General features: G+C 25.8%; 1 protein-coding gene and 1 long non-coding RNA gene across 2 annotated transcripts; both read left to right on the forward strand.

Annotated features, from left to right (window-relative positions):
- Positions 1-5,127: 5,127 nt before the first annotated feature.
- Positions 5,128-8,339, forward strand: LOC145847789 (uncharacterized). Its single transcript, XR_014371527.1, has 4 exons — positions 5,128-5,212; positions 5,984-6,020; positions 7,714-7,814; positions 8,243-8,339. It is a non-coding gene; the product is annotated as an uncharacterized LOC145847789 (long non-coding RNA).
- Positions 8,340-8,775: 436 nt separating this feature from the next.
- LOC145847788 (uncharacterized) lies at positions 8,776-14,344 on the forward strand. Its single transcript, XM_082953710.1, has 8 exons — positions 8,776-8,831; positions 9,202-9,327; positions 10,983-11,072; positions 11,489-11,551; positions 11,998-12,132; positions 12,376-12,494; positions 13,047-13,246; positions 13,754-14,344. Exons 1-8 carry the CDS (start codon positions 8,811-8,813, stop codon positions 14,203-14,205), a joined length of 1,206 nt encoding a protein of 401 aa, XP_082809836.1. The 5' UTR covers positions 8,776-8,810; the 3' UTR covers positions 14,206-14,344.
- The last annotated feature ends 12,191 nt before the right edge of the window (positions 14,345-26,535 follow it).

The raw sequence follows: 26,535 nt of genomic DNA on the forward strand, positions 1-26,535 counted from the left end.
AAATATCTTGAATTTTAAATTTCAGGAAAAATACCACCTAGTTTTAGAACAAAGCTTGTTGAAAAACTTAAAGAATTAGAACATTTTTTGTTATTTTTATATAGATAAGTAAGACACCCTACATCGAATTATTTTATATATAATTTTTTAGCATTTTCACACATACTAAAAATATTTATATTTTTAGTTTTAGAAAACTTAAAGTTTTTTTTACCTCAAATGTAATTTTGATTGTAGTTAAAAGAGACCAGAAGATTTGTAACTTGAAAACCTAGAATGAATCTTAAAAATAAACAGTTGCCACCCTGTTGTTTTTAAGTTATTTTTGTTTTTGGTTAAAATTGATAAACAAAAAATGAATTATTCCAGTTTTATTGCTATAGCTAATAATAATTTAAGTTGTGCAATCCTATCATCAAGTTAGCCAGCAACTAGTAAGTAAGATTTATTTGTAAGCTGAAAAGATATTTTTTAAATATTTTATTAGAATCTAAAAAGAGGCTTATAAATTAGCTATCAGCATTAAAACAATGTAGCCTTGAAGTTTTTACCAGTCTATCAATGTCGCAGTATAACTCAGGGTATTATGATTTTTATTTTCTGACCGACTTATGATACCTTTGTAAATTTATAAAAGACTCAGGAGAATTTCAACATTTTTAGAAATCTCTGGACAGATTTTTTTGTAGATCTTGACTGAGATTAAGTTGATCTAGTTTTAATGATTTGTTATTTTATAGAATCAAGTATGTTCAAGAACTTGGATTTTATTGGTTTTAAAATACATATTTAAAAGTTTTTTTAGGCTGCAGCTAGCTCCTCACTACTCTAAGAAATATCAAAAAAGCTAATTCAGACTGTTTCTTTTCAGACTGGGGTAGTGAGTACTTGGGTGATGCTTGCTGAACTTATGAGTGCATATGATTTGGATTTGTATTTATTTCATTAAGAAGAATCTAAAAAAAAAACTGCTAAAGAAAAAAGTATGCCGCCCAAAAAACTAATTTCAACCCCAAAATTCACATATTTTTTGATTTAAACAGTAATAAAATCACTTATACATCCTAGACTTATAATTTATATCTTAAATAAAAGTTTATACTTATTAACATAGATTTAAAGACATATTAACTGCTTTTGATGTATTAAGACATCATAATCACCCTAAATATGCAAATTTTGTCTGTAAAATGGTGCTTTTTGGAAAATTAAAAAGCGTAGCTTTTTAATTTTAATAAAAAAATTTGTTGTAAAACAAAACTTTTTAGGTAAACTTACTTACCTGTAAAAATTTAGGTGATGTGGTATGTACATTAGCGGGATATTTAATGTCATAGTCCATTTAGCTTTAAGTTTTTAAAAAGCACTTAAATAATTATTCATTAGCGTTACAACAAATTAACAAAATATTAAAAAGTTATGATTTCTTATAGGCAAAATAATGTTGTATGGCATTGAACATTAAGTTAATTATTGCAAAATAAAGACTTTTACAAAGTATTAAAGAACATTGTAAAATAAAACAAACATTGTACTGTATCATTCAGTATTAACACTTATAACTAATGCTAAATGACTGATAATTTTAAAAGTTTTAGTATTAATAACATCTAATGGACTATCTGTTTAAAATAGTTAGGTATACATAATACTATTAAAGATTAAAAACTATCATTTAACTTTCTGTCAAAGACATTTCTTTTACTAAAAAATCTTTTTGGATATGTTTTCTCAGTGATAAATTAATATATTTTTCATTAGAAACATTCCAATTTCCTTCAATTTTACAATCAAGAATAGAATCTATATGCAAGTTCAGTAAATCACGTTTAGGTGGGTGTTTCCACTTCAAATTATTTCCATCTCAAACTCTTATGAGGTGGTCCATCTTGTCTAAACATAAAAAATTGATAAAGTTGTAAAATTTCTGAATGAGATGGAGCAAAGGTGGGTAGCAGAACAAAAAGTTTTAAAGCTTAAACAGATAACAGAAAAAATTTAAAAGGGGAAGAAAAGAGATCAATAGGTGCAGAAGTGTCTCAAACTGCGCAAAATCTTTGCGTGGGCCTGTAGAGAGAGTGGAAAAGCTGCATACTATTTTAAAATCCCATCCTGATCAAAATGAAGTTATTGTTTGTACTGAGTTGATTTACTTTAGAGAGTCACACAACTCTGAAGTGTTATACAATCAAGTACTTTTCAAAGTAAATGGTAATACCAATGATAATAGACTCCTAAATTTATGTGCTCTTGTTGCAGAAGATGATGAGTGCTCTCAGTCTCTATGTACATTACCAACAAACACTGATGCAGCATTAATTGTAGGGACTTCTCCCCTCAATATATAGTAAGAAAAAAATGAAGGTATTTTGGAAGGGCATTGTTATGCCACAATAATTAGTGAAGGATCATCAGAAACATAGTGTATTGCTACTTGTGAAGGTAAAACTGATGACGGGACTTCCAAGATGGACCACCTTATGAGAGTTCATGATGGAAATAATTTCAAGTGGAAACACTAACCTAAACGTAATTTGCTGAACTTTCATATAGATTCTGTTCTTGATTGTAAAATTGAAGGAAATTGGAATAATCTATTACTTTATAACTGAGAAACCGTATCCAAAAAGATTTTTTAGTAGAAGAGATGTCTTTTACAGAAAATTAAATGATAGCTTTTTAAAATCTTTAAAAGTATTATGTTTACCTAATTATTTCAAACAAATAGTCCATTAGATTTTATCAATCATGTGCCAGCGTTTTTATACTAAAACTTTTAAAATTATCAGTCAATTACCATTAATTGTAAGTGTTAATACTAAATAATACAGTGCAATGTTTGTTTTATTTTGCAATATTCTTTATTTCTTTGTAAAAGTCTTTATTTTGCAATAATTAACTTAATGTTCAATGCCATACAACATTATTTGGCCTATAATAAATCATAATTTTTTAATATTTCTTAAATTTGTTATAATGCTTATTGAATAATTATTCAAGTGTTTTTTTAAAAACTTAAAGCTAAATTAACTATAACATCAAGTATCCCGCTAATGTACATCCCACATCACCTAAATTTTTACAGGTAAGTAAGTTTACCTAAAAAGTTTTGTTTTATAACAAATTTTTTCATCAAAATCACTAACCAGCTATGCTTTTAAATTTTCCAAAAAGTACCATTTTACGGACAAAATTTGCATTTTTAGGGTGATTATGATGTCATAGTACATCAAAAGCAGTTAATATGTCTTTAAATCTATGTTAATAAGTATAAGCTTTTACTTAAGATATAAATTATAAGTCTAGGACATATATAAGTGATTTTATTACTGTTTAAGTCAAAATATAAAAATTTTGGGTTAAAATTAGTTTTTTGGGCGGCATACTTTTTTTTTAGCAATTTTTTTTTAGATTCTTAATGAAGCAAAGACACATCGAAATCATATCGACTCATATGAATTTTACAATATGACCAAAAAAGTGTTCTGTACTCCCTACCTCTACTTATTATATATAAACTTAACCATCTTGGTTACATTGAATTATCCACCAACTTAAAAAAATCACAATTGATTTTAACTTTAAATGTTGAATCTTTGAAAACAGTATTCTCGTTATCTTAGTAATCATCAAATTTAGAGGCATATATATATGGCTTTTAATTTTTTATCTAAAAAAATAATTTTGAGCCAAATTTTTTAAAGCATTTAAAAAACCCATGATGACTCATGACAGTTTAAGATTACTCAGAATAGGTTTTTGACTCAAAGTTGACAACCCTGTTAAGATGTTGGTTAATAGATTAAAGTAAGGTTAATAAAAACTTAAAGGGTTGCCACACACTCTGGATATTTTGAAATTTGTTGTTTAAACTCAGGCTGACTAGAAAAGTTTTGTTTAAAAAAACTCAGAATGTATTTAAAATTTCTAACAATCTCAGGCCAGTTTTTATCTAGATGCTATTTATTTTGTTTAGTTTCAGTATCTTGCTATTTTTAACCAATTTTAACAAAATGGTTGATCATACACTAACTCACGGCATACCAAAGTCCAGGCTTCTGCTCTGCAGACGCCGATGTGTTTGTTAACCAATGTTGTTGATGATTTTGATTTGTCATAATTTTAAAGTTTTTTAAACCTCTTGAAGGATTTGAAAAAAACTCTGGATGACTAAGGATAGTTTAAGGTCACTCAAGATAGTTTTGTTGACTTGAAGAGTGGAAACCCTGAACTCAGCTAAGGAAAATATCCTCTTTATGATTAACTTTAAAATTGAACTAGTAAAGATCACCTGGTTTTAAACAAAATTTATAAAATAAGTGTATCTCATTTTGACTTCAAATTGTTTAATTTAAGGCCATAGAATTCCTAGTTGTTTTTTACTAAAATTAAATATGACTTTTATTTGAAGGCTAAATGTATGCTATATAAGATACATTTTAAAGAATAACAAAGTCAATTAACTTTTGAGATATAACTAGTCTTGTAAAAAGTTTCTGATATGGAATAAAAACTTCTCATTGTTAATATTCTCAGAATTTTGAAAACTTAATGAAAGTATATCATTGTTTTAATTTTAAAGCTGATTACTTGTCAAATTATCAAAATTAGATTTTTAATATCCTAAGCAACTTATAAATTGAAAAAAAAAAATTTTTGTAATTTTTTGACTAAAAAAACTTGTTTGTTTATTATAAATGGCTAAAAATGATGAAAACAAGCGTAGATTATAATCTTTCAATAAGCTATCAATATATTGAACATTGAGCTGTGAACAATTTGGCTGCGTTAATTTTCCAGACTTTACCCATAAACGGTTGCTTTAGTGCTTATGTACTTAAATCACTACAGTGGTTTCTCACAACTCTGCCTACCTGATGAGTTCTGATAAGGACAAGAGCTAGTTATAGATTTTCTTGGACGCTGTTGCTGTTGGTCGTCTGGTGAAGTTCATTACTTATAATAGATATAATTTACACAATAATCCCTTTTAGTTCTTTGATAACTGACTTTAACTATGATATAATGTAAACTTTTAAATCAAGTTCTTGTAGAAGTATTAAAAAGTCAAAATAACTTAAAATGAAAAGTTGTTGACAGCTAAGTAAAAATATATTGTAATTTTTAGATGATTAATAGTATAAGAAGCATTAAAGTTATATTTTGCCTTCTTCTTGTAAGTATTTTGATTAGTGGAAGTCTTCAATATAAGGTTAGTGTTCATAATTAGTTCTTTACCATTGTAATTTTTTGCATTTTTTTAATCGTTATTACTAAGTTTTTAAACAACTAAAAACAGTTTGATTTATAAATGTCAAGTTAAGTTCAAATTGGTTGTAATTTACTGGTACTTGGTTGGTACCAGGGTTGCCACACACTCAGGATAACTCAAGACGTTTTGAATTTTATTTTAAAATTCAGGATAGTTTTTTTTTTCATGAAAAACTCCTGAAAGTTATCGGTTTTTTAAATAATCTCAAGACATATTTTTTATATATTTTGAATGAGATTTAGTTATAATATTTCTTTATTTTCTAACCAATTTTGCTGAAAAACTTGATTTTTAATTATTTTAAAAAGTTAAAACATCATTTTTAATGACTTGAAAAAAATCAGAATGACTCAGGACTGGTTAAGGTCACATAGGTTAGTTTTTTCACTTAAAGGTTGGTTATCCTAATCTCAGTCTCTTTTTTTAATAGATCTTATGTGAAATATAGTTGTTGTAGTTTGAAAATTTTAGTATTTTAAAACAATTTTTTTTCGAAAGCTTACTTTTTTACTAACTTTAATATGTTTTGTAAACCGTTTTTTTAATTACTGAAGTTTATTTTTATAGAATTTAAAAATCAGGATAGATTTTAGTCACTTAGATAGTTTTTCAACTAAAAGAGTGGCCACCCTGTTATAATGTTTATAGCTCAAATTACTTAGTTAGTTTTTTACCAAAGAAAAAAATTAAAACACAGCTATATTTTATCAGGAGTTTGAAGACAATAAAGGTATTGAAGTCAAAAAAGGTGAGTAAATAGTCTTTTTTTGTTTAAATTTTATTATTGCACCAAATTATGGACAATGATGGTAAACTGTATCTAAATATGACTTGATAACAGAAAGGTTCTTTTGTACACCTGGTCTTTGAACAAAATATTTTGAGCATTTTTTTCTTGTTCAATAAACAATAATAATACAATGTAATTAATAAGATTTTTTTAAGAAATGAATTTAGTTTTTTATGGCATGACTGATTGTAAGTTATAGTAGTTAGTTTATACTTAAAAAACTATTTAGTTTTATAAACTACATAAAAAGTATTCATACTGTCATGAAATATTTATAAAAGAAGATTTTTTTTCAGTAAATTATGTTTTAACTGTGTGTCTGTGCACTTTTAATAAAAAAGTTAACAACATTTTTTTGTTTTTCATTATAAATTAGTTTTTTTTCTCTCATACTTTTTAATGCAATTTTTTATGTTTTTTTTTCAGTTTCATATAGAAAGTAATTATATTTCAGGTCTTTAGTTGTCTAAATTTTGGTTATTAAATGCATTAATAACTTTAAGCTAAGCAAAAATTTAAATACTTTTATTTAAACCTTTAGTATATAGTAAACCAAAAAAAAATGGTAAAAGCTAAAATAAAGAAAGTATTTGTTGTATATTACAGGGTAGCCACTTTACCTTGAAAAACCTGGAATTTTAACAATTTTCACATGTTCAGTTGTAAAATTTCGATTTGACTCAAAAAATCTATAATATAAATAAATAAAAATTTTCATTATCAAATTTATTTTTATCAAAAACATATTTAAAGTAGCTTTACTGTATCTTTTCAATGTTTTTATACTATTCAACATAGGTTTCTTACCTTAAACTTAACTTTAAACTAAAAATAAACCCAAAAATGTGTACTTTTAAAACCTTGGAAGAAATTTGGAAAACCTTGAAAAATTTTTGTAAAAACGAGTGGTAACCCTGATATTAGTCTGGAGGCAGTAAAAGCAACTGATAATATAAGTATTTTATTTAGTATTTTAACTTTTAACAATTTAAACATAAAATTAAAGTTAGTTAATTTAGTTCCGTTTTAAGATGTACAACACACAATATTTTCTACTCTTTTGTTTTTAGAAACGTTGATTTAATACGTTTTTATAATGAAACTTCTTGTTTTTTGATGCTGTTTTTAAGATGGGAGTACTTTTAAAAAATGAGTTTGAAATTTTATTTGTTTTTCTAAGAACAATAATTGTACACTTATGCTTATTATTTTTTTATGAAAAATCTTAATAGTTTGAATTCCTTTGATGTAAAGATTGTTTTGCTATAAAAGTTGTGATTTACTTGAAATGTTTATAAAAATTTTATCTGGTATTTCTATGAACTTAAAAATAATTTTGCAACTTGTAGAGTTAAAAACAAATGTTTCTTGTTATAGCAACCACTTAATCATTCATGTATTGTATAACTATTGTTAAAACAGATATGAAAAATAGTTTTTTTTAATATTAGAAAAACTAATCCAGGATGATAAAGTTTAGCGGGACAAATATTTTCGCTATATTTTCTTTAAAGAATATTAACTATTTTTTTAAAATAAATACCTTTTTTTAATTTTAGAAGATGACGATTGTTATCTTTACAAATGTATTTTGTTACAAACTGTTTTTCTACAACCAAGTTTGAAATAAACGAGCACAAATGCATTTCAGAGTTAAAAGATGAATCGAAACTTTACTTGAAAGTTGCGGACGACCCAGGAGATCCAAGTTCGCCAAACAGGTTATACAACTTCAGACTGGTCGAATCAGATGTAAGTTGGCTTCTCTATCAAACTAAAATTACTTTTTTACAAACATCATTCATATTTTATGTGTAAATAATATGAAGCACTATGAACAGTTAACGTTGCTAATGTTCTGTTATACATACAAAAAATATATTCAAACATAGTTAAAATAATTTAAAACTATAACCAAAAAAACTCAAACTATATTGACAAAAAAACTGTATTTGATAAAAACATTGAAAAATATCATTTATGCTTAACATTTATTTCTATTCAATTGTTTGTCTTTTAAAAATAAAAATTGATTAAGTTTTTTTGAAAAAGTTGTCTTTATAAAAAACTTACAGATAGATTTTTTTAATTACATAACTATCTATGATATAACAATTAGTTGAAGCATTTAAAAAACATATGTATTAATTTAAGTGTAAACTAATACAAAAAAAAATAAGGCGGAAGATAATGGCAATGTCAAGTTTAAGACCTTTCCAAATCCTTTTCAAGTTCAAAAACTTCAAAATGATGAAGGATTTGTATTTGAAGTACTCAGTTAGTAATTTTGGTATGTAAATAAAGTTATATACAACAGTAATTTAGAAATAAATTACATATTTGTATATTGTGTTGATTTAAAAAGAATACTCTTCTGTTAATCTTAAAAGGCATAAATAAAACTTTGAAGTTATAAAAAAATATAAAAAGGAGTATTAGCTCTGTTTTAAACTATACTTAACCTAACACCAATATTTTTGTTTTGATTGAAATTTGTAAGTGGTAGCACTTCTTCTTTAGCATTTTTATCTATTGATAAAGTTATTACAAATATACATAACATTTCATCTAACTGAAAATTTTAACACAAGTTATTATCCTTATCATAATAGCTTTTTGTTTAAATTGTATGAGATTCAAACAGTTGTTACTTTAATATAATTATTGGTAATTATTGCATTAAGTTATATTTGACACAAAAAAATTTTCAGCAAATTTGTGTTTCCTTTTAAAAGCTACATTGAAAATATGAAGGAAAACGTTAACACTGTTAGTTTAAATTAATTTACTTTTTAAATTTTTATCTGTTATGTTAATTATTATTTTTTTCTTTCAAAAGCTTTTTTTTTGTAAAAACAAATAATACCACAAAAATGCTTATAAAGTAAGACTGTTAGTTGTTTTGTTTTTGCTAAAATTCTTCAATAGTTCTTCAAATCAACTTAGATAAATAAAACAAATTTATGTACAAAACCATCTTAATATGGCTTGATGAACAAGATTAAAAAAATCAGAAGTAAAATATTATAAAGGAAATTATATTTACACCATGTACTCGAACAAAATTAGATTAACTGGAATCTTTATTTTTTAAACTTTTATTTTATCTAAAACAAATTTATTATATATTTTTAATTAGCTGAAACAGGAAGATGTTGAAAGTTTGGAAGATGATAAGTTTTATAATTTGAAGGTTGTTCACAAACTAACAGGAAAAGAAATAAAAAACGTATTTTCATATACTGAAAATCGTTACGATTCAGGTGTTAGTAAGTTTATTAATTGATTGTTTTTTTTTTAACCTAAAATTTATATTTTCATAAGTTCATTTTTGATATTTATTAGTTTTTGTTTATATAATGAATTCTATCATCTAAAGTGTATAAAGATTAGTGTTGTTTTTTTAATCTATAAACACATAGTCGTTTAGTTTAGAATTTTTTTTTTAATAAATTTCAAATCTCTTTCGAATATTTTCATTGTAACTCTATAAAAAGTGTAAAAAGAGGTAAAAGTATTAAAAAACTACAATCAAATAATTTTTTTTTGTCCAATATAAATTCAAACTAAAATAATGTTTTTTTTTGAACTGTTATTTACATTAATTTAATTTACCACACTCTTGAGTTCTTGTTTTTCTGGAGTGCTTTGTTTCCGCAACTATAATAAAGCATATACTATGTTTGTTTTATTTTTTTTTTAATATAAGATAGTTTTTATCATCTACCAAGGTTGCAACAAGGTCAGGAAAAGTCAGAAAAAAACTAAAAAAAAAAAATCAGGAAAAAATGGGGGTTTTTGAAAAAGTCAGGAAAAGTCAGAAATTTTGATAAAGTTTGAAAAAAAGTCAGGTTTTGTTAGTTGAAATTTACAAAATTCCTTATTTTCCAAAGCCTTCAAATGGTAAAAAATTGATTAAAAATTTTTTAAGGTCAGACTAAAATTGCAAATTTTTACTAGAAATTTACATTACTTCATTTCCAATGCCTTCATCAGGTAAAAATTAATATAATGAGTGAAAAAAGAAAATAAATGAAGCTCACAAACTGTAGCTAGATGTAGAGAAACGGTAGGGGCAGCAGATGATAACGAGTTGAATAAAATGAGGCGAATGGTTTCAACTGCCAAGAAAATTAAGCGGTATGCAGACCAGTCTTCATTAGATGAAGAGGTTGAAGTGCTAATAAAGAAACGGAAAAATAAATTTTAGTACATATAATAAAAAAACTGTGTTTGATTAAGTTCTTTATTGTTTTAAGGTTTTAATTGTAAAAGTTCATTATTATTTTTAAGGTTTTAGTCGTATAAGTTCGTTATTGTTTTAAGGTTTTAATAGTAAAAGTTCCTTATGTGTCTTTTCGTTTACTTAGATAAATTATGTTAGGAAATGCTAAAACATTGTTTCTTTTTTCAGACAAGTTGTGTTTATAAGTTAGAAAATACAAGTACTTTGTTAATAGAGCTGTATATTGCAAATACATAAGTCATACACAGATGGTTCAAGTGATGTAATGGAAGTTAGATGATTGAATTCATCAAAAAAACTGTTGTTTTAACTTGTATAAAAATAAGATTGAAAGCTTTATATAGTTTCAAGTGTTTGATTATGTATTTTAAAATAAGTTTAAATTAAGAGTGTGATTTCGAAATATCAGGAAAATTTTAGTAAAAGGCCAGGAAATTTTTCTCAGCTTGATCTGTGGCAACCCTGCTACCTAGCCTTGTTTTATTTTAAATTTATTAGTTATTATTATTTTAATTATTAATATTGTTTAAAATAAACAAATATATGAACAGCGTGTTAAAGTAAAAGAATGTTCAACAATTTAAAACTCAAATTTATTTTTGTTATCATTTCGATGAGTAAACCTTCTACTTTAATCTTAAATTTGTAAAAACACATATTAATTATATCAACAGACCATCATTGATGTGCTAATTAAATCGCTCAGTTCAGTCTCAATTGAAAACTTTGAAGTGCCAACTGTCAGTTTTGCAGGGAAACTGCAGGTTAGTTTGCAAAACATAAAGTATTAAATTTTTTTTCCCGTTTTAATAAGTAACATTTTTGAAACTGTTGTTACAGATAGAAAACTTTAGAGAGTTCAATTATATTTTAAAATAAGTTTATATTTAAGTTTTTACTCGATGCTTGTAATTTGTGGAATTTTATTTTTTATACATGTGCTTTTCCTTGTTATCAAATTAATAGTGTGATTGTTGGCTATTACGAAGTTTTTAAGTTTTTTGTGCTCTTTTTAAATTGAATGTTACATCGCGTACAAAAACAAAAAAAAATTATACTTAATGAAATTAATAAAATGAAGTAGTTTTAAACAGCATTTCTATCAGCATTTTTTTTAACTTGATTATATCAAAGAATTAACTATATTTTTTCAATAGATTCAACAACTTATTATTTTCAGAAAGTTTTTCGGATGTTTGATATTAATGAGTGGAAAATAGTGAAAACTTTTTATTCTTTTCTGGTAAGTTGAAAACTATTTCTACAACTCAAACATTAAATTAGATCAATAAATACAGTATTAAATAAGTCTAATTCTACACCAGACCCAGCTGGATCCAGATCTTTTATTCAACTTTAAGTCTGGTTTGGTACTAACCATTTTTATAATGGCACCGGTTTTTGTACAGTTATTTATCGTTTGATGTGAAAATTTTATTGGACATTTAATCATTTCATTTGCAAAATAGAAACTGTATTCGTTTTGTAGATTTTTTATTTCAACAACTAAATTTATTAGTAAATTGTAGTTTTTTAATTATTTACAACTACTGAAACGCAACTTTAGATTTTCATAGCATATATACTTTCAGAGTTTAACCGAGAACTAAAAATGAAACTGCTTTTGAATTTGTGTATGAAAATCACAACAGTTAAAACTTCAACTATAAACTCTTTTTCCAAACACAGGGTTTTCTTATAATGTTTCAGCTAGCGTTGATGCTTTATTACGTCATAATGAGTAAATGGAAGAAATGTTTCAAGGTAATGGCAGTTTGCGCGTTTGTATCATTTCTACTTTACTACTTGTCCTACATAGAAAAAGTAAGTTAATTTTTTAGATTTTAGTTGTTTAAAAATATGTGTGCTGTTATATGATTACATAATCATGTTTAAAAACGATAGCATTTTTATATTTAGTCACATTATTTTTTTTTGTAATATAAATATATCGTGATGATTTTTAAGACAAGTTCATTTTAAATATGCTCGACTAATAACATATTTTATACTTTTATTGTTAATTTAAGTCATTGATTTGTTATTGACAACATTCAAATATTGAAGTCTTACATGAAACGCTTGAACGAGAGTCCACCAGACTTCTGCAGTAAAGATTACGTTCAAAGCTACACAGAATACATTATTGACATAAGCAAGTTCTTATATGGTGGGTCAACACAAAAGTTAGTTTATTAAATGAAGTTTGTTTTGTTATTCTTTGTAATATAAATTTATTTTTCTTGTTGATTCTTTGTGTTAGTCTACCCCGCTTGCTAATATAAAAGTTGGGTAGGTGTCAAATATATACGGAGGGACACTTTATTTTTACTCTCGTGCAAAACGACCCTTCGTGCATATTTGACCCTTCATGCAAAAGCGTCTTCGTGCATATTTGGCCCGTCCCAATCAAAATTTTTGTTAACTTGACACAAAAAAAGTTATCATTATAGTTTTTTTGTCAGTTATGATAATTCTGTTAATTAAAAATTTATTCTCAAAAAAGTTTTTTTTTCAGTCCTCATGTTTTTTTTCAAGCAGCTTGTTAGTATTTTTATAAATAATTTTATAATGATAACATTCTCCATCACTTGACACTGATCAAATACTTAGTAGTCAACGGATAATAAATCTTGAAATACAGCTTATGTTTAGCAAAAGCATATAATTATAATAAGCTTAACTTTATTTGTTTTGTTCTTACTTTTTTATTACAATTTCTTAACAACATGCAACAGAGACTTGTGCGAGCAATTCTCATTGAAATCGAGTCAAGATCCGAAAGGTGATTTCGTGAAAGTCTTGATCAGTTACGTAATGGATCATTTGTTTCACCCGTTCTTCACAAAATCTGCAATTATTACGTCAGAATCAATTCAAATGTTCTTCAGCAAATTGAGTTTTGTTCATCAAATACTTGCTCCTTTGTTTGTTATTGGTGAGTTTGTATAGAAATTTTTATGTTTTATTTTTACTTCTATGCAACAGTTTAAACTGTACTTTTAGCAAGTAATTATCTGGTTGATCTTTACAGGCACAAGTTTGATTGTGTTTTTATAAAATTAAGTGTTGTTTTTTAAAGATGACTAAGTTTAAAGTCTAGTTTTGAATTAAAACTTTATCATAATAATCTTAAATGGTAAAAACTTTAAGTACATGGTTTGTAACCTCTTTTTATGTTTATAAGAAATAATAAAATAAGAAATAATAAAGAACATTCAAGTTTATTTTACACATTGATAGAAAATCATTAGCATGTATTTTAAAAATAGTTCCTCTTTTTTATAAAAAACTCATTATAATTATCAATAAAAAGTTTTAAAATGCACAAATGTATCTTTTGCGGGAGTGATCATTTTAAATTTAAAAATCAAAAATAAATATAACAAAAGGTAATTGTACTAAAATATACATTATTAAAAGTATAATTTTTACAAAACAACAGGTTTGATAGTCGCGTTTGGTATCGCCTCTCCCTTTTACAAAGCGATTGAAGTCTTCAAAAGTGTAAAAAGCCAAAATCCGCAACAACCAAAAGCAATAGAAAACAGTGAAAATGAACCACTGAGAATAGAGGAAATCCCAAAAATTACGCATAGAGCCATAAAACCGAAGAAAAGTTCAAAAAAAGTACCAAAAATCACGCCGGCTAAAAAATCCAAGGAGGACTCTTTTGAAGATTTGAATGCGGGAGGTGACTTTGAAGCTTCTGATTCAAATTCCGCAACAAACAGCGATGATGTAGGCACTTTATCAAGTGATAGTGGTGAATCGAATAAACTGAATATTTTACCATCGACAATTAACATAGATGGAAAGAAGTACGTTAAAATAAACAACAAACTTTACTTGTTACAACCTGCAACCGATTTAAAACCCGAAAAAGATAAAAGTTGAAAATAACTTGTTGTTTTTTTACTTGCCAATAAAAAATGTGATTTTGTTATAAAATATTTAAGTTGTTTTAAAGATTTATGTGCAACTTTTTTTCTGATGTTTTTTTTTTTTGTGCGACTTTGCAATGTGTAGTGCAGTTCTGTCCAGTGTATTTTAGGTTTATTACACTGAAATTTTACAATTGTTTTTTGTTATATTTTATGAACTATATTAAAATATGGTAGTATTTGTTTTAAAGAGTTAAAACTTGATATAATTTGATTTAGAAAATTTTTGTATTTAATTATATTATTTTGTAACTAATTTTAAATTTTGACAAACACAAAATTTTAACAAAATAGTATTGAAAAATTTCAACCTAAAAAACATTTTGAAAACAGTTAATGTAAACTAATTACTATTAGTACAATGGTTGAATAAAAAAAGTTTATTAATTCCGCCTCATTTTTATATAAAATCGAATTTTTTTATTAAATAAAAAAAAAAAGAACGTTGTACATAATTAAGCATTTAGTGATAAGTATTTTACCACAGATGTTTTTGTGTCAAAACTTTATTCCGACTAACGGCGTTTCACTGCTCTCAAATAAATTTAAGAACAGATCTACAGAGTCTATAAAAATATTAACACACATTAGAAAAAAAGCATGTATAATATTTATGTGAGTAATAACTATAAACGAACTTTATGGTTTAAAAACGAGGTTTGGAATAAAAACATAAAATTGTCTACAAAAACTACAAATTTAATAAAAGTATATACTAACCTCAAAAAAGCTTTAAGAATAGGCAAGTTTTTTAAAAATGAAACATAAATTAAGTTGTACAGAAATATTACGTCATAATAAATTTAACAAATTAATCAATTAGTTTTCAGTTTAAAAAAATGTTGTATTAAACTTAGTGTTTGTGATTGTATATGAATTGTTGGGAAATAAATAAGTGCATAAGTATTTAAAGTAGAATCGTCGGTTGTGAAGACAAATATTCGATAAATCTTGCCGCTTGTTCAAAAGTAGGTCTTTATCTTCTACTGTAGTTACTGCTTTTTCTGTATTGCAAGTTGGACAAATTCTACTTACTCCGTTGGATGTATGTTTGATCTATGAAACAATACTCAACTCCATGTTTGGCCTTTTACCGTACCTGTGAAAAAAGCTCCAGACAAAATCCGATAAACGCGTGCTTTGTTTTTTATTTATATTTTAAAAGTATGTTTATGGTTAGCATATCTATCTTTAAAACTACCTGTTGTACTTTCGAAATAAATTTTATCAGGGCCCTTACTTTCAACTTTAACTTCATAAATTACATTTATAATTAAAAAATTACCTTTTAATGGGCACTTATCTGTATTTATTTAACGGCAATTAGAGCTTTAGGCAATTTACTTAACTTATCACTAATAGGCTTAGTTGGTTTTGAATATTTATTTATAGTAATATTGTTATGCATTTTACTAATACTTTTGGCATGATTGTCACTTACTTGTTCTAAGTTTTCTTTTATCATTTTAGCAATACTTGTAGTTATACGTTGATTATTGTAATCTACACTACTATAAGTATTATTGATATCAATATTTTCATTATCATTAAAATTATCATTACAGCTTATATCTGTTATATTTAAAGTTTTAATAGGTTTTTCATTATTGTTACCATAATTAAAATTACTACTATTAGGATTATCATCATTAATAATGTTAATATCGCTAACTATAATTGATATGTCTTTTATTAAAATTTGAAATGACTGTTTTGTTGTGCTATTGTATTAAAGTTTAAACACTACTAATGCAACTGTAAGAAATTTTAACTGACTTTCTATTGAAAATTTTATTATAAAAGTGGCTATCGGGGAAGTGTGTATCAACTAGCTTTGAAAATAATTTACCTAAGTTTATATTAACTGAAGAGCAATATGGAGGATTATACAACATTATATGTCGGTTGCGCGGTTTTTTGCGTTGTTTATCTACATCTAACTTTTCATATTTTAATTTACATTAAAACCTCGAGTTTTGTACGGTGCTTTTATTTGATTTAATATCCTTTTATTCGAAGAGAATGTACTTAAACGTTTTTGTATCATTACTGGGAGGCATTTTTTACATGATAAGGGTGGTCAAAATTAATATTAATTACTCTAATAAAGAATTTGGTTTACGGAACGGACGGTAAGTATTATTAGATAAATTTAAAGTAGCATCTAAAAACTCGTTATTTGCGCTCCTATTTCTAAAGTTATTTAAAACCGATATCAGACATTAGTTTAAACGTTGAATTTTTAGTCTTTTCGTAAAAAAGAGGATTTTAAAGATCAATGACACTGAGTCTATCATCTCTATACAATCCACAATTATCAAAAAAACTTTTGAGTTTATCTCTATACAATCCACAATTATCAAAAAAACTGTTGAGTTTATCCAGAATGTATAATCCTACAAAATCGCATACCTCCATGAAAACTACCCATTGGTATATCAAAATAACTATTAGTGTCATTTTCTTCCATACATCATCACCCAAAAAAGTAAAGAGTCACACGAATGAAATATAATGTATGTATCTGATGTATTAAAAATTGGAATGCATAATCTATTGCGTTAATTAAGTGTGCTTTTGTAATAGACGGATAAAGTTCGACAATATCAAAGCTAATAAAACGCTTACTACTTTTGTTTTTGTTATTTTTGAACCATTGTAATAGTTCACCAGTACTTTTGCGTACTTAACTGACAGTGCATACCTAAGAAATGCGTACTTAAGCGGCAAATTAAGAACAAAAAAAATTGTGAACCCCATTTGAAAAAAGTCTAGACACGCCCCTGGATGCACTTGACTGTTGCAGGAAAATTATCTTTATGATTCTTTACTATTATATACACTTGCGATCTTTCCAACTTAGGTATACGTTTACCAATTATATTATTTTAATTTAAAAGTTTTGTGCACGGGAATCTATCATACTTGCCGGATTATTTATGCACTTTTTATAATTTTTTGTGATACTGTCTAAAAGTAACTTATTATAATTTTTTGGACCTTTTTTATTTAAATTATTAGTTTTATCCGCAAAAATAACAAGTTTATTAGACTTGTTTATAGAACTAATTTTGTTACGTAATTTATACTGTAAGTTGCAAGTTTTACCAGGTTTAAGTTCAATTTTATTAACTAAATCGATTAATTCAGATTCAAATAGTATTAATTTTACACAGATCGGTGCCGACTTTTTAGTCGGAAAAGGCAAAGATTTACTTACTGTACTTAGTTTACTTGTGTTTAAATGAGCATCAGAATTGCACTCAGTTTAGACTCAGGTATGCCAATCATTAACATTCTTTTAAAGACGGCATATATAAAAATAACACTGAGCTTTCAAAGTATGTTTGTGGCTTAAAGCGCAGTGGCATTGATTTTAAAATATCCTGGGAAGTTATAAAACAGCACAGCTTATAGCTGACGGCAATAGCCCAATATGTGTCTTAAAGAAGAAACAGCCGTTGTATATGCGCTGAAAGATAAGAGATGCCTAAATAAAAGAAGCGAGTTAAAAAAGATTGAAAAGAGGAGAACTCTTTTCAATTGCATATTCTTGAAGCCTTATGTATTCAATCTATAAGGCCCAGTTTATGTAAGCAGAAAAAGTTCGTATACCAAACTAGACTTTTTAAATCCTTATATTATGTAATTTAAAAGTAATTAGTTTCTTGTTAAATTTTATTTAAAAAAAAGCTTTAATTTTAATTTTGATAGCTTGTTTATTTTAGACTGTTTCAAATCTAACGAGTTTTATTAGTATGCTAAATGTGTATAGCATAAGCACTTATTTAATTTTTAACATTTGATTATTAGGTCATTTTATATTTAAAAACTTTCAACTACACTATGATTTTATTTCAATTTGTATTCATTCTAACTTAATAAGAAACAATTTCAGATGAGCCTTACTACGAAAGTACTAAAATAAATTGAAGAAAAATGAAATGTATTCTGTTATATTTTTTAAATTTATGAAAGAAGTTTACTTAACAAAATTTTCTACTTAACTAGTTTTTCGAAACAAAGCTTACGAGAGTTTAATGTTAATCTACCTAAAACCTATTTTTGCAGACCTGGTACCTTTAAACTAGCTGTGTATTTTAAAAACTTAACGTGTAACAAAATTTTAATTGTTTTTTCGCTTTTGAATTTTCATAGCACCAAAGATCATTCTAGAATATGTTTCATATCAAACAGAGCTCCTTACAATTATTTTATTGAACATAGCCTTGGATTAGCATGAATTAGCTAATGGTGAGTTAGTTTAGTGTAAAATTTTTAAATAGTTGAATTGAGTTTATAAGCTAAAGAAAAAAAATTAAGACTGTTTTGTTACAAATAAATACATAGTTAAAGCTTAATTTATGATTTTAGATTCTTATTTATCTTAAACTCCACATTACTTCTAAAATATTATAATATTTGAATTTAAATGCTTAAACCAAATATTAATTAAGATTAATTCTATAGTACTTGATAACCGATTGGACCTTTACAAATATGTTTATCTTAAGCAAGACTTGAAACTAATTCAATAAAATTATAACATTAACCTAGCTGCCTAAAACAAATCTTATTTAAAATCAGTTTTATAGTATAGTTGGTACAATATATACATATAGGTCATGCTCTTTTTACAAATAAGTTCAAGTGCATTAAACTTAGACAGTGATAATATTATCATAACAAGCAGGGTTGCCACAAGGTCATCAAAAGTCAAAATCTATAATAATAAAACGAAAGTCAGGAAAAAATGAGGGTTTTAAAAAAAAAGTCAGACAAAGTCATGAAATTTGACAAAAATTTAAAAAAGTCAGATTTTGTCAGTATAAATTTACTACATTCCTTATTTTCCAAAGCCTTTTAATAATTAAAAAATAATTAAAAATCCTTTAAAGTCAGACTAAAACTGCAAAATTTTTATTTGAATTTATAAAATTATATAACTTCCATATCATCATCTAGTATAGATTAATAAATTATCCTTTATAAAACTGCAAATTTTTCTATTAGCATATTGAACAACTACCCTATTAGAACAAGGAGTTTTTGTAGGCTTTCAAGTATTGATGACATGTTTATGTCATTTCGTTTATTCAGATCCATCTATTTTAGGAAATGCTAAAATATTGTGTCTTTTTTTAGACAAGCTGTGTTTATAAGGTAATAGTACAAGCATTTTGCTGATATAGCTGTTTATTACAAAAACATCAATCATACACTGATGGTTCAAGTGATGTAATGGAAATTTGATGATTGGATTCAGCAAAAAAAAACAGTTGTTTTAACCTTTAATAAGATTGAAAGCTTTATATAGTTTCAAATGTTAGATTATGTAAATTAGATTAAGTTTAAGTTAAGAGTTTGATTTGAAAAAGTCAAGAAAATTTTAGTAAAAAGTCTGGAAAAGTTAGGAAATTTTTCCCAGCATGATCTGTGGCAACCCTGAATAAGTAACAGAGTCTAATGACAATATTTAGTTATACAATGAGCAACATTATAAAATAGTAAGTAAATTGTTTGTACCCCTTTTGCAAAATTTGTTTCTACCACAATATATTTGTACCTTATTTATCAAAACCTTAATGAAATAAAATAATGATTGTAAATAAAAAGTAAAATGTGTTATTACATTACCAAAACATAGTACAAACTAAACAACAACTTCAAATACCTTAAATTATATCTTAATTTAGGTATTTCTTAAACAAAAGATGTTTTTGTTACTGTTTAGAAATTTAGAAAAAAAAGTTTCACAATTTTTGGCTCTTAGAAGACTAGTTCAAAAATTTTTCAAAAAAAATCTGAGTTCTGTTTCTACTATAAATAAAAATTAACATTAAATAGTTTATATAAATAAATAATTGTTATTGAAACATTAATTATTAATATAATTATTAAATAAATATTTATTAATATTTATATAAATATAAATTTAAATGCTTTCATTTTGTACTTAAAAAAATATAAAAAATAAAAGTTTTAATTGGTTTTAAAGTATAGTCTATTAAAATAAATGTTATAAGAATATGTAGGAAAAGGCAGTTTTCTCAAATTTTTAACAACAGTATCACCTATAATTTTAACTCATTTAGCTTACACTTTAAAAAATTATTCCATGCAAAATAATAAAATAGTTTAACAAAATAAGTATTACCATTTAAAAACTATCATTATAAAAACTATTCCAAAATTTGACATTTATTTAGTTTATTACACAGTAGTGTTGAATTCAATTCATTAAAGTTTTGTTTTTAAATGTTTTTATAAACCTAAAAAACTTACTTTTCAAATAACTTTTAAGCAAAAACTTTTTAAACAACTTCAAGTTTTTTTTTTGGTAAATTTGGCTAAACAATTTCAAAAGATATCCTACCTACCCTTATCACAAAAGGTATTAGTATCTTTCCAACCCAAATCTAATAGTTTTACTAAAGTTTAGTTTTTGTTTATATGTAGGCAAGCAAATACAACTTTACAGTCTTCGACATTATTTGAATAACCAGAGTACTGAATAATAATTAAAGTAATAACCAGAGGTTAAAAAATGTATTCTTTATTTATTTACTGTTTCATATACAACATTTATGTTTTGTTTTTATTTAACAAAATTTCTCAATAAAATATCATTTTCTGAGTTAAATTTTAAAGGTTAACAGTAGTTATTCTGCATTCTGTCAATAGTTCGTAAATTTTATTTAACTAAATCAAGTATAAATTTTAAGTCAACAAAAAACATAAGCGAAAGTCTGCAGAACAGAAGTCCGGACTTTCGTTTGTCGTGAGACAAGCTCAAATTTAAATTATTTATTTTAAGTATTCATAGTAAAATTGGAAATTTGGACCAAAGTTTGGAATTTGAAAGGTTTAGACACCACGACACAGCACTGCCACACACTCAAGCTAATTTGATTAGTCAATTTTTTTATAAAAATTCAGGCTGAGTCATGCTAATTTAAGTATTTAATAATCCTTGTAAAACTCTACCTTGTTAAGTTTTTTTTTTGCAAAGCTGCAAACTAGTTTGAATTTTCTCATAAATCTCAGGCTTAAAGAAATTTAAGCAGTAATAACTTTATTTTAGTGATAACTAATAAGGGTATGGAGGGGGGAGGTTGTAAGGGATTTTTTTTAAAGTTTTTACATTTGAGTTTAGATTATTAACTTCAAGTCAGTTTTTATAGAAAATATTCAGTTAAATTAATATTTGATGTTAAGTAATTTTTGTAAAATGTTTCTTACATACATACATGAAGCACAAAACCTTTCAATGTAATTTTTAGGATTATAAAATATCCTTTCATTTTTGGAAACATTTTTAATAAAAAAACATCTAATTTTATGTTTTTAAGTTATTAAAAGTGAATATTTTACATAAAAAATTACCTTGGAATAGATAAACGATAAATATTTATAACAGATGCTGCTTCGAAATGCTCAATAGATGATAGCCACGAACACAAACAACAATTTCAGCAGCGTTCCAGTTACACCAGAGGAGCTTCGTGGAGAGGATACGAGTTGTTCCTAGATGTCTGACAGAATGGCGTTCACGTACAGATGAAAGGGGAGTGTACAGAAGAAGACATAGTAAAGTAGATAATAAATTTAAAGTTTGGTTTTTTGTTTTTACAGTAAGAAGCTTTAATTTAATTAGCATGGTAATTCATGGTATAAGCTTTTAATGGTAGATTATAAGGGTTTAAATGATGAACTAAACAGTTTTTAGATTTGCTGCTTTCGGTTTTGACGAATAATGTACTTACTATGAATTCATTTAAGTGCATAATGTTTTACAAACTAATTTTAGACTCCAATTTAGTACTTATTGTTTTTTTGTATTATACAATTTTTTCAAACTCAATTTGTCTAACAGTTTGAAAACACTTAAAAAAATTTTTATAGCTTAATTTGTATGATTGATACTTAATATTGGGTTACCACCTACTTCAAGTCAGGTTTGTTTAAATTTTCATAAGTTCTTTGACCATCTAAACCTAGTTTTTTTTCTTCTACATATTAGAATTTAACATTGAAACAGTATTTTCTAAAAGTTTTAAATTTTTTACTAACTTTATGCTAAACTCCAACAAACTTTTTTATGAGTTAATAACTTTCAAAGGTTTAGAAGTAAAATGCGAACTATTTCATTACTAATAACAAAGTTAATATAATAATTTAAGTAATCTTTATTTATAAAAAAAAAATCTATTTTCTTAAAAAACTACCATTCTTTTAACAGGGTCGCAATTAAACCTGGAATTTGACAATTTAGGCAAAAAAAAATACGAATTTGAGAAAATTTTGAATAAAAAACTGTATAAACTAAGAATTTTAAACAAAAAAATGATAAAACCTTAAGTTTTGAGCTATTTTTAGATGTCAAGTAACAAAATTTGAATTTTTTATGAAAAATGAATCTTTTTTTTTTCCTTAAAAGCACGTTTAAAGTAGCTTTACAGTGTCTTTTCAATGTTTTTATACTATTGAAGACAGTATTTTATCTTCAGCTCAATTTTAAACTGTAAATTGACTAAAAAACTTGTTTTTAAAAACCTGAAAGAAACTCAGAAAACCTGGAAAAAAATTACTAAACACCTTTAGCAACCCTGTAAAAAATACACATGGTTTAATTAAAGTGTTCTTTAGCCTATTGAAGTTAATGACTGGAAGTTATTATAACAATTATTGCTTCTTACTGTGAATAACTTATTGTTGATTGGTATTTTATCTCGTACTTTTTTGTCGTTTTTATTTTACTTGAGTGTTTATTCATTTAAGCCTAAGTATATTATTCATTATGCTACTTAAAATTAGGAGAAACCTTGTATATTAGCTGGTCAAAATTCTGTTTAAATGTTTTCAAGTAAATGTATTATTTGAAGTTTACAAAATTAATTGCTAAACTGAAAAAAATGCATATGATTGATACAGTTATATGTTAGTAGACTAGAAATTCTTACAAAAAAAAATCCATTATCCCTAGTTTTTATAAATAAGAGGTTTCAGTTACCTTTTGCGAATCCACGCACATTGTGTCCACACCAAAAGTGCGTAATTATGCGAGAAAACGTAACTAAACGAGGAATAGCGAATACATATACTGTATTAGCTGTTATTTGTAATCAGGGCTGCCAAAAAACCGGGAATTCAACAATTGAGGCTTAAAAACCTGGAAATTTAAACAAAATTACTATAAAGCCTTGAATTTTACACAAAACATACATGTTAAATAGTAAAATTCGGATTGATAAAAAAATCTATTCAGGGTTGCCACTTAACCTGGAATTTGAGAAATTTTGAAAAAAAAAACGTAGAAGTTTAACAGTTTTCGCATGTTCAGTAGTAAAATTTTGATTAGACTAAAAAAATCTATCATACAAATAAAAGAAAGTTGTCATTATTTAAATCATTTTAAAGCATACTTACAGTATCTATCAATGTTTTATACTATTTAACACAGTTTCTTACCTTAAACTAAAAATATACCCAAAGTGTGTACTTTTTTAAACATGGAAAATTTTTTTAAAAATGAGTTGCAACCCTGTCTGTTATATAAATATTTTTTTGTGATCACATTAATTTTTTTAATAAGAAAACTTGGGTGCACGACTATTAAAATTCTTAAACAAAACGGCCCCAACAAAAAAAAAACTATGCATATGTGTCTAGTAAAAAATATACAAATGTATATTCATTTAATATCTACAAGCCATTTGTTCCGAAACATATATTTTTTGGGAAATGGCTAAAATGAAGTAAAAAACATAGTTATTTTTTGTAGTTTTAAAAGATCTGAAAAAATAAAGGAATTTGCGAAATGTAAAAATGGCTTGTAGGTAATAAAAAAACCGACATATGCATCTTTTATATGTGAAAAATATGCATTACTTTTTTAGTTGTGGCCGGTTCAATTTTTTTTAAGAATTGGAATTGTCATGTAACTAGAAAGCTTAGTTTTGAGAAGCTTTGAAATATCTTTATTATAGCTTAATTATATCTTAAATAGCTTAATTATAACTAAAAATATTTTGTTAATGAAAATTTGGCAATTTTGTATTATCCAATTGATTCAATATAGTTTATAGGAACGGGTCCAATATGCACGGAGTGCCACTTATGAACGAGAATGAAAAATAAAGTAAACAGATAAGTTATCAAAAAAGTACCGGCTAGGTATCAGTGGTAGGAAAAATATTATATACTACAGCTTAACAATTAAAAAGATAAGTTGCACCATAAAGAATTACCTACTACGTGTTAGGAGTGGTGAATTTTACTCGTACCCACAGTATATATACTTTTTGATCTTACAAAGAATTTGTATTTGCAGTAAAATATTTTTTAACTAAAACAATAATCACTTGTCAGAACATTGTTTTAGTTTAGGCCTAAACGCTAAAATTCTAATACAAGCGTCGTTGCTTCACTGGTAGAGAACTCGCTTGCTAGAGGCCTACGCAGGGTTCGTGCGCGTCAGGCTAAATCAGTTTTTTCGAATAATGTAGAAAAACGTCAGGATAAATCTTTTTTTTTATTTATAAATTTGAGAATTTCAGTTCAAATGCTTTAAAATTTTTGATTAAAATAATTGAGATATCTTTTTAAGATCAAATTGTGAATTTATTTCTTAATAAAGAGTTAGTTATATAAGACTGAATCAGTCATTATTTGGATAAAAATTGCTTAAAACCTTTTGTTGAATTTCTAAAAAAAATTAAGAATCCTTATTGTTTTGAGTATTAAATACGTCATAATTATGAAAATTAATAAAAAAATCAGTTTAAACATTACAGTTTGGTTCAACAACTCCGCTGTTAGTTTGAATTGTAATACTCGTGTAAGCGTTTCATTTTGAATTTTAATGAAACACAACAATGCACGTCGTTTTAAAATAGATTTTCTGGTTATAATGTTTTTACTTAGTGCTTAATTAAATTGAACAATTGTGTTTTGTAATTTAATTTTTACACTAGTAATAGATTAGACAACACTTATTTTAAAACCTATCACTGAATTTGTTATGTAAAGGGGATGGGGTCAATCACCTTTTCACAATTTAGTATTATTATTGAGTTGTAACTAAGCTATGAGTTGATTTTTGCAGACTTTAAAGCTCAAAATATTTTTGAGATAAAGCTGTTTAAAGTCGGAGACCACAATAGTACTAATCAAGATTCTCCAAAACCTAAAGTGACTTCTAAAGAGGATTTTCCTCACTTTGAAATAAATGTCAGGCTAAATTGGTCTCAGTCAGACTAAATGAAAAAAAAATCGCGCACGATCCGTGCCTAAGTTTGATTACGGACAATGCATTTGTACATGTAATTTTTATGTTTAACCAGAATTACTAATTTCTCAATCAAACTTTTGCTGTATTCAAACCAAACAACAAAACTTATAAATACTTTATATTGTGGGCAAGGTTATGTAAAAACAGACATTAAAAGTTTTAGTAGAACTACACATGATGTAACTTGTTGCTTGCTTGACCTTCAAAAAATGTTTATTGATGTAGAGCAGGGTTTCCTATTTTTTTTTCTCATAATCCCTTTAAAAAGCAATGCCTCTAACATTTCTTTAGACCTTTTTCGCACTTCTTTACGAGCTCATGAATATCTAGTGTAAGTTTGAATGTTTTCTTCAAAATACGCTTAAGATCTTTTTTTGCTCCTCATTTCAAACTCCAAATGTCTAGTGTACGTTTTAAATTACGGCCATCACGGTACTTTCGCTGAATGTTAAAAGTTAACACAAGTATTAGATGATATCAACCTAATGTACTGGTTCATTTAGTAACAGACTGTTACACATTCACAAGTACTAGTATTTTGAGCTATTATAAACATAAATTATCAGCAAGAATTTTGCTTAAGCTAGGGGTAAATTTAAGCGTTAAAGGTTATTTCGTTTATATAGTTTGTTTTAACTGTCTGTTTTTACAGTAAACTCTACCCAGTAAGTATTTTAGTTTTTTTTTTATAAATATTAAAGCTAAAATAACATGGTTTTAATGACATTTTTGAGAACATGATAAAACCGTAATACAATTTATTGCTTAACATAAACTAACCATAAGTTTATTTTCTTTTTACATTCAGTTTGGTCCTCTTATATGTTTAAAAATAGTTGTTTATATTAAATAAAAGTTCAAAAAAACTTCTACTTTATTCTAACTCGCGGCTCCTAAAGTTAGTTAATAAAGCTTTTATTACAAAACTACATAATTTTTATGAAAAATACTTAAAGTTTGATTCAAAGGAAAACAAAGGTATTAATTCAA

The sequence above is a fragment of the Thalia democratica genome, unplaced genomic scaffold (genome assembly GCF_965202585.1).
Source record: "Thalia democratica unplaced genomic scaffold, ktThaDemo2.hap1.1 HAP1_SCAFFOLD_1089, whole genome shotgun sequence".
In the NCBI taxonomy this organism is placed as follows: domain Eukaryota; kingdom Metazoa; phylum Chordata; class Thaliacea; order Salpida; family Salpidae; genus Thalia; species Thalia democratica.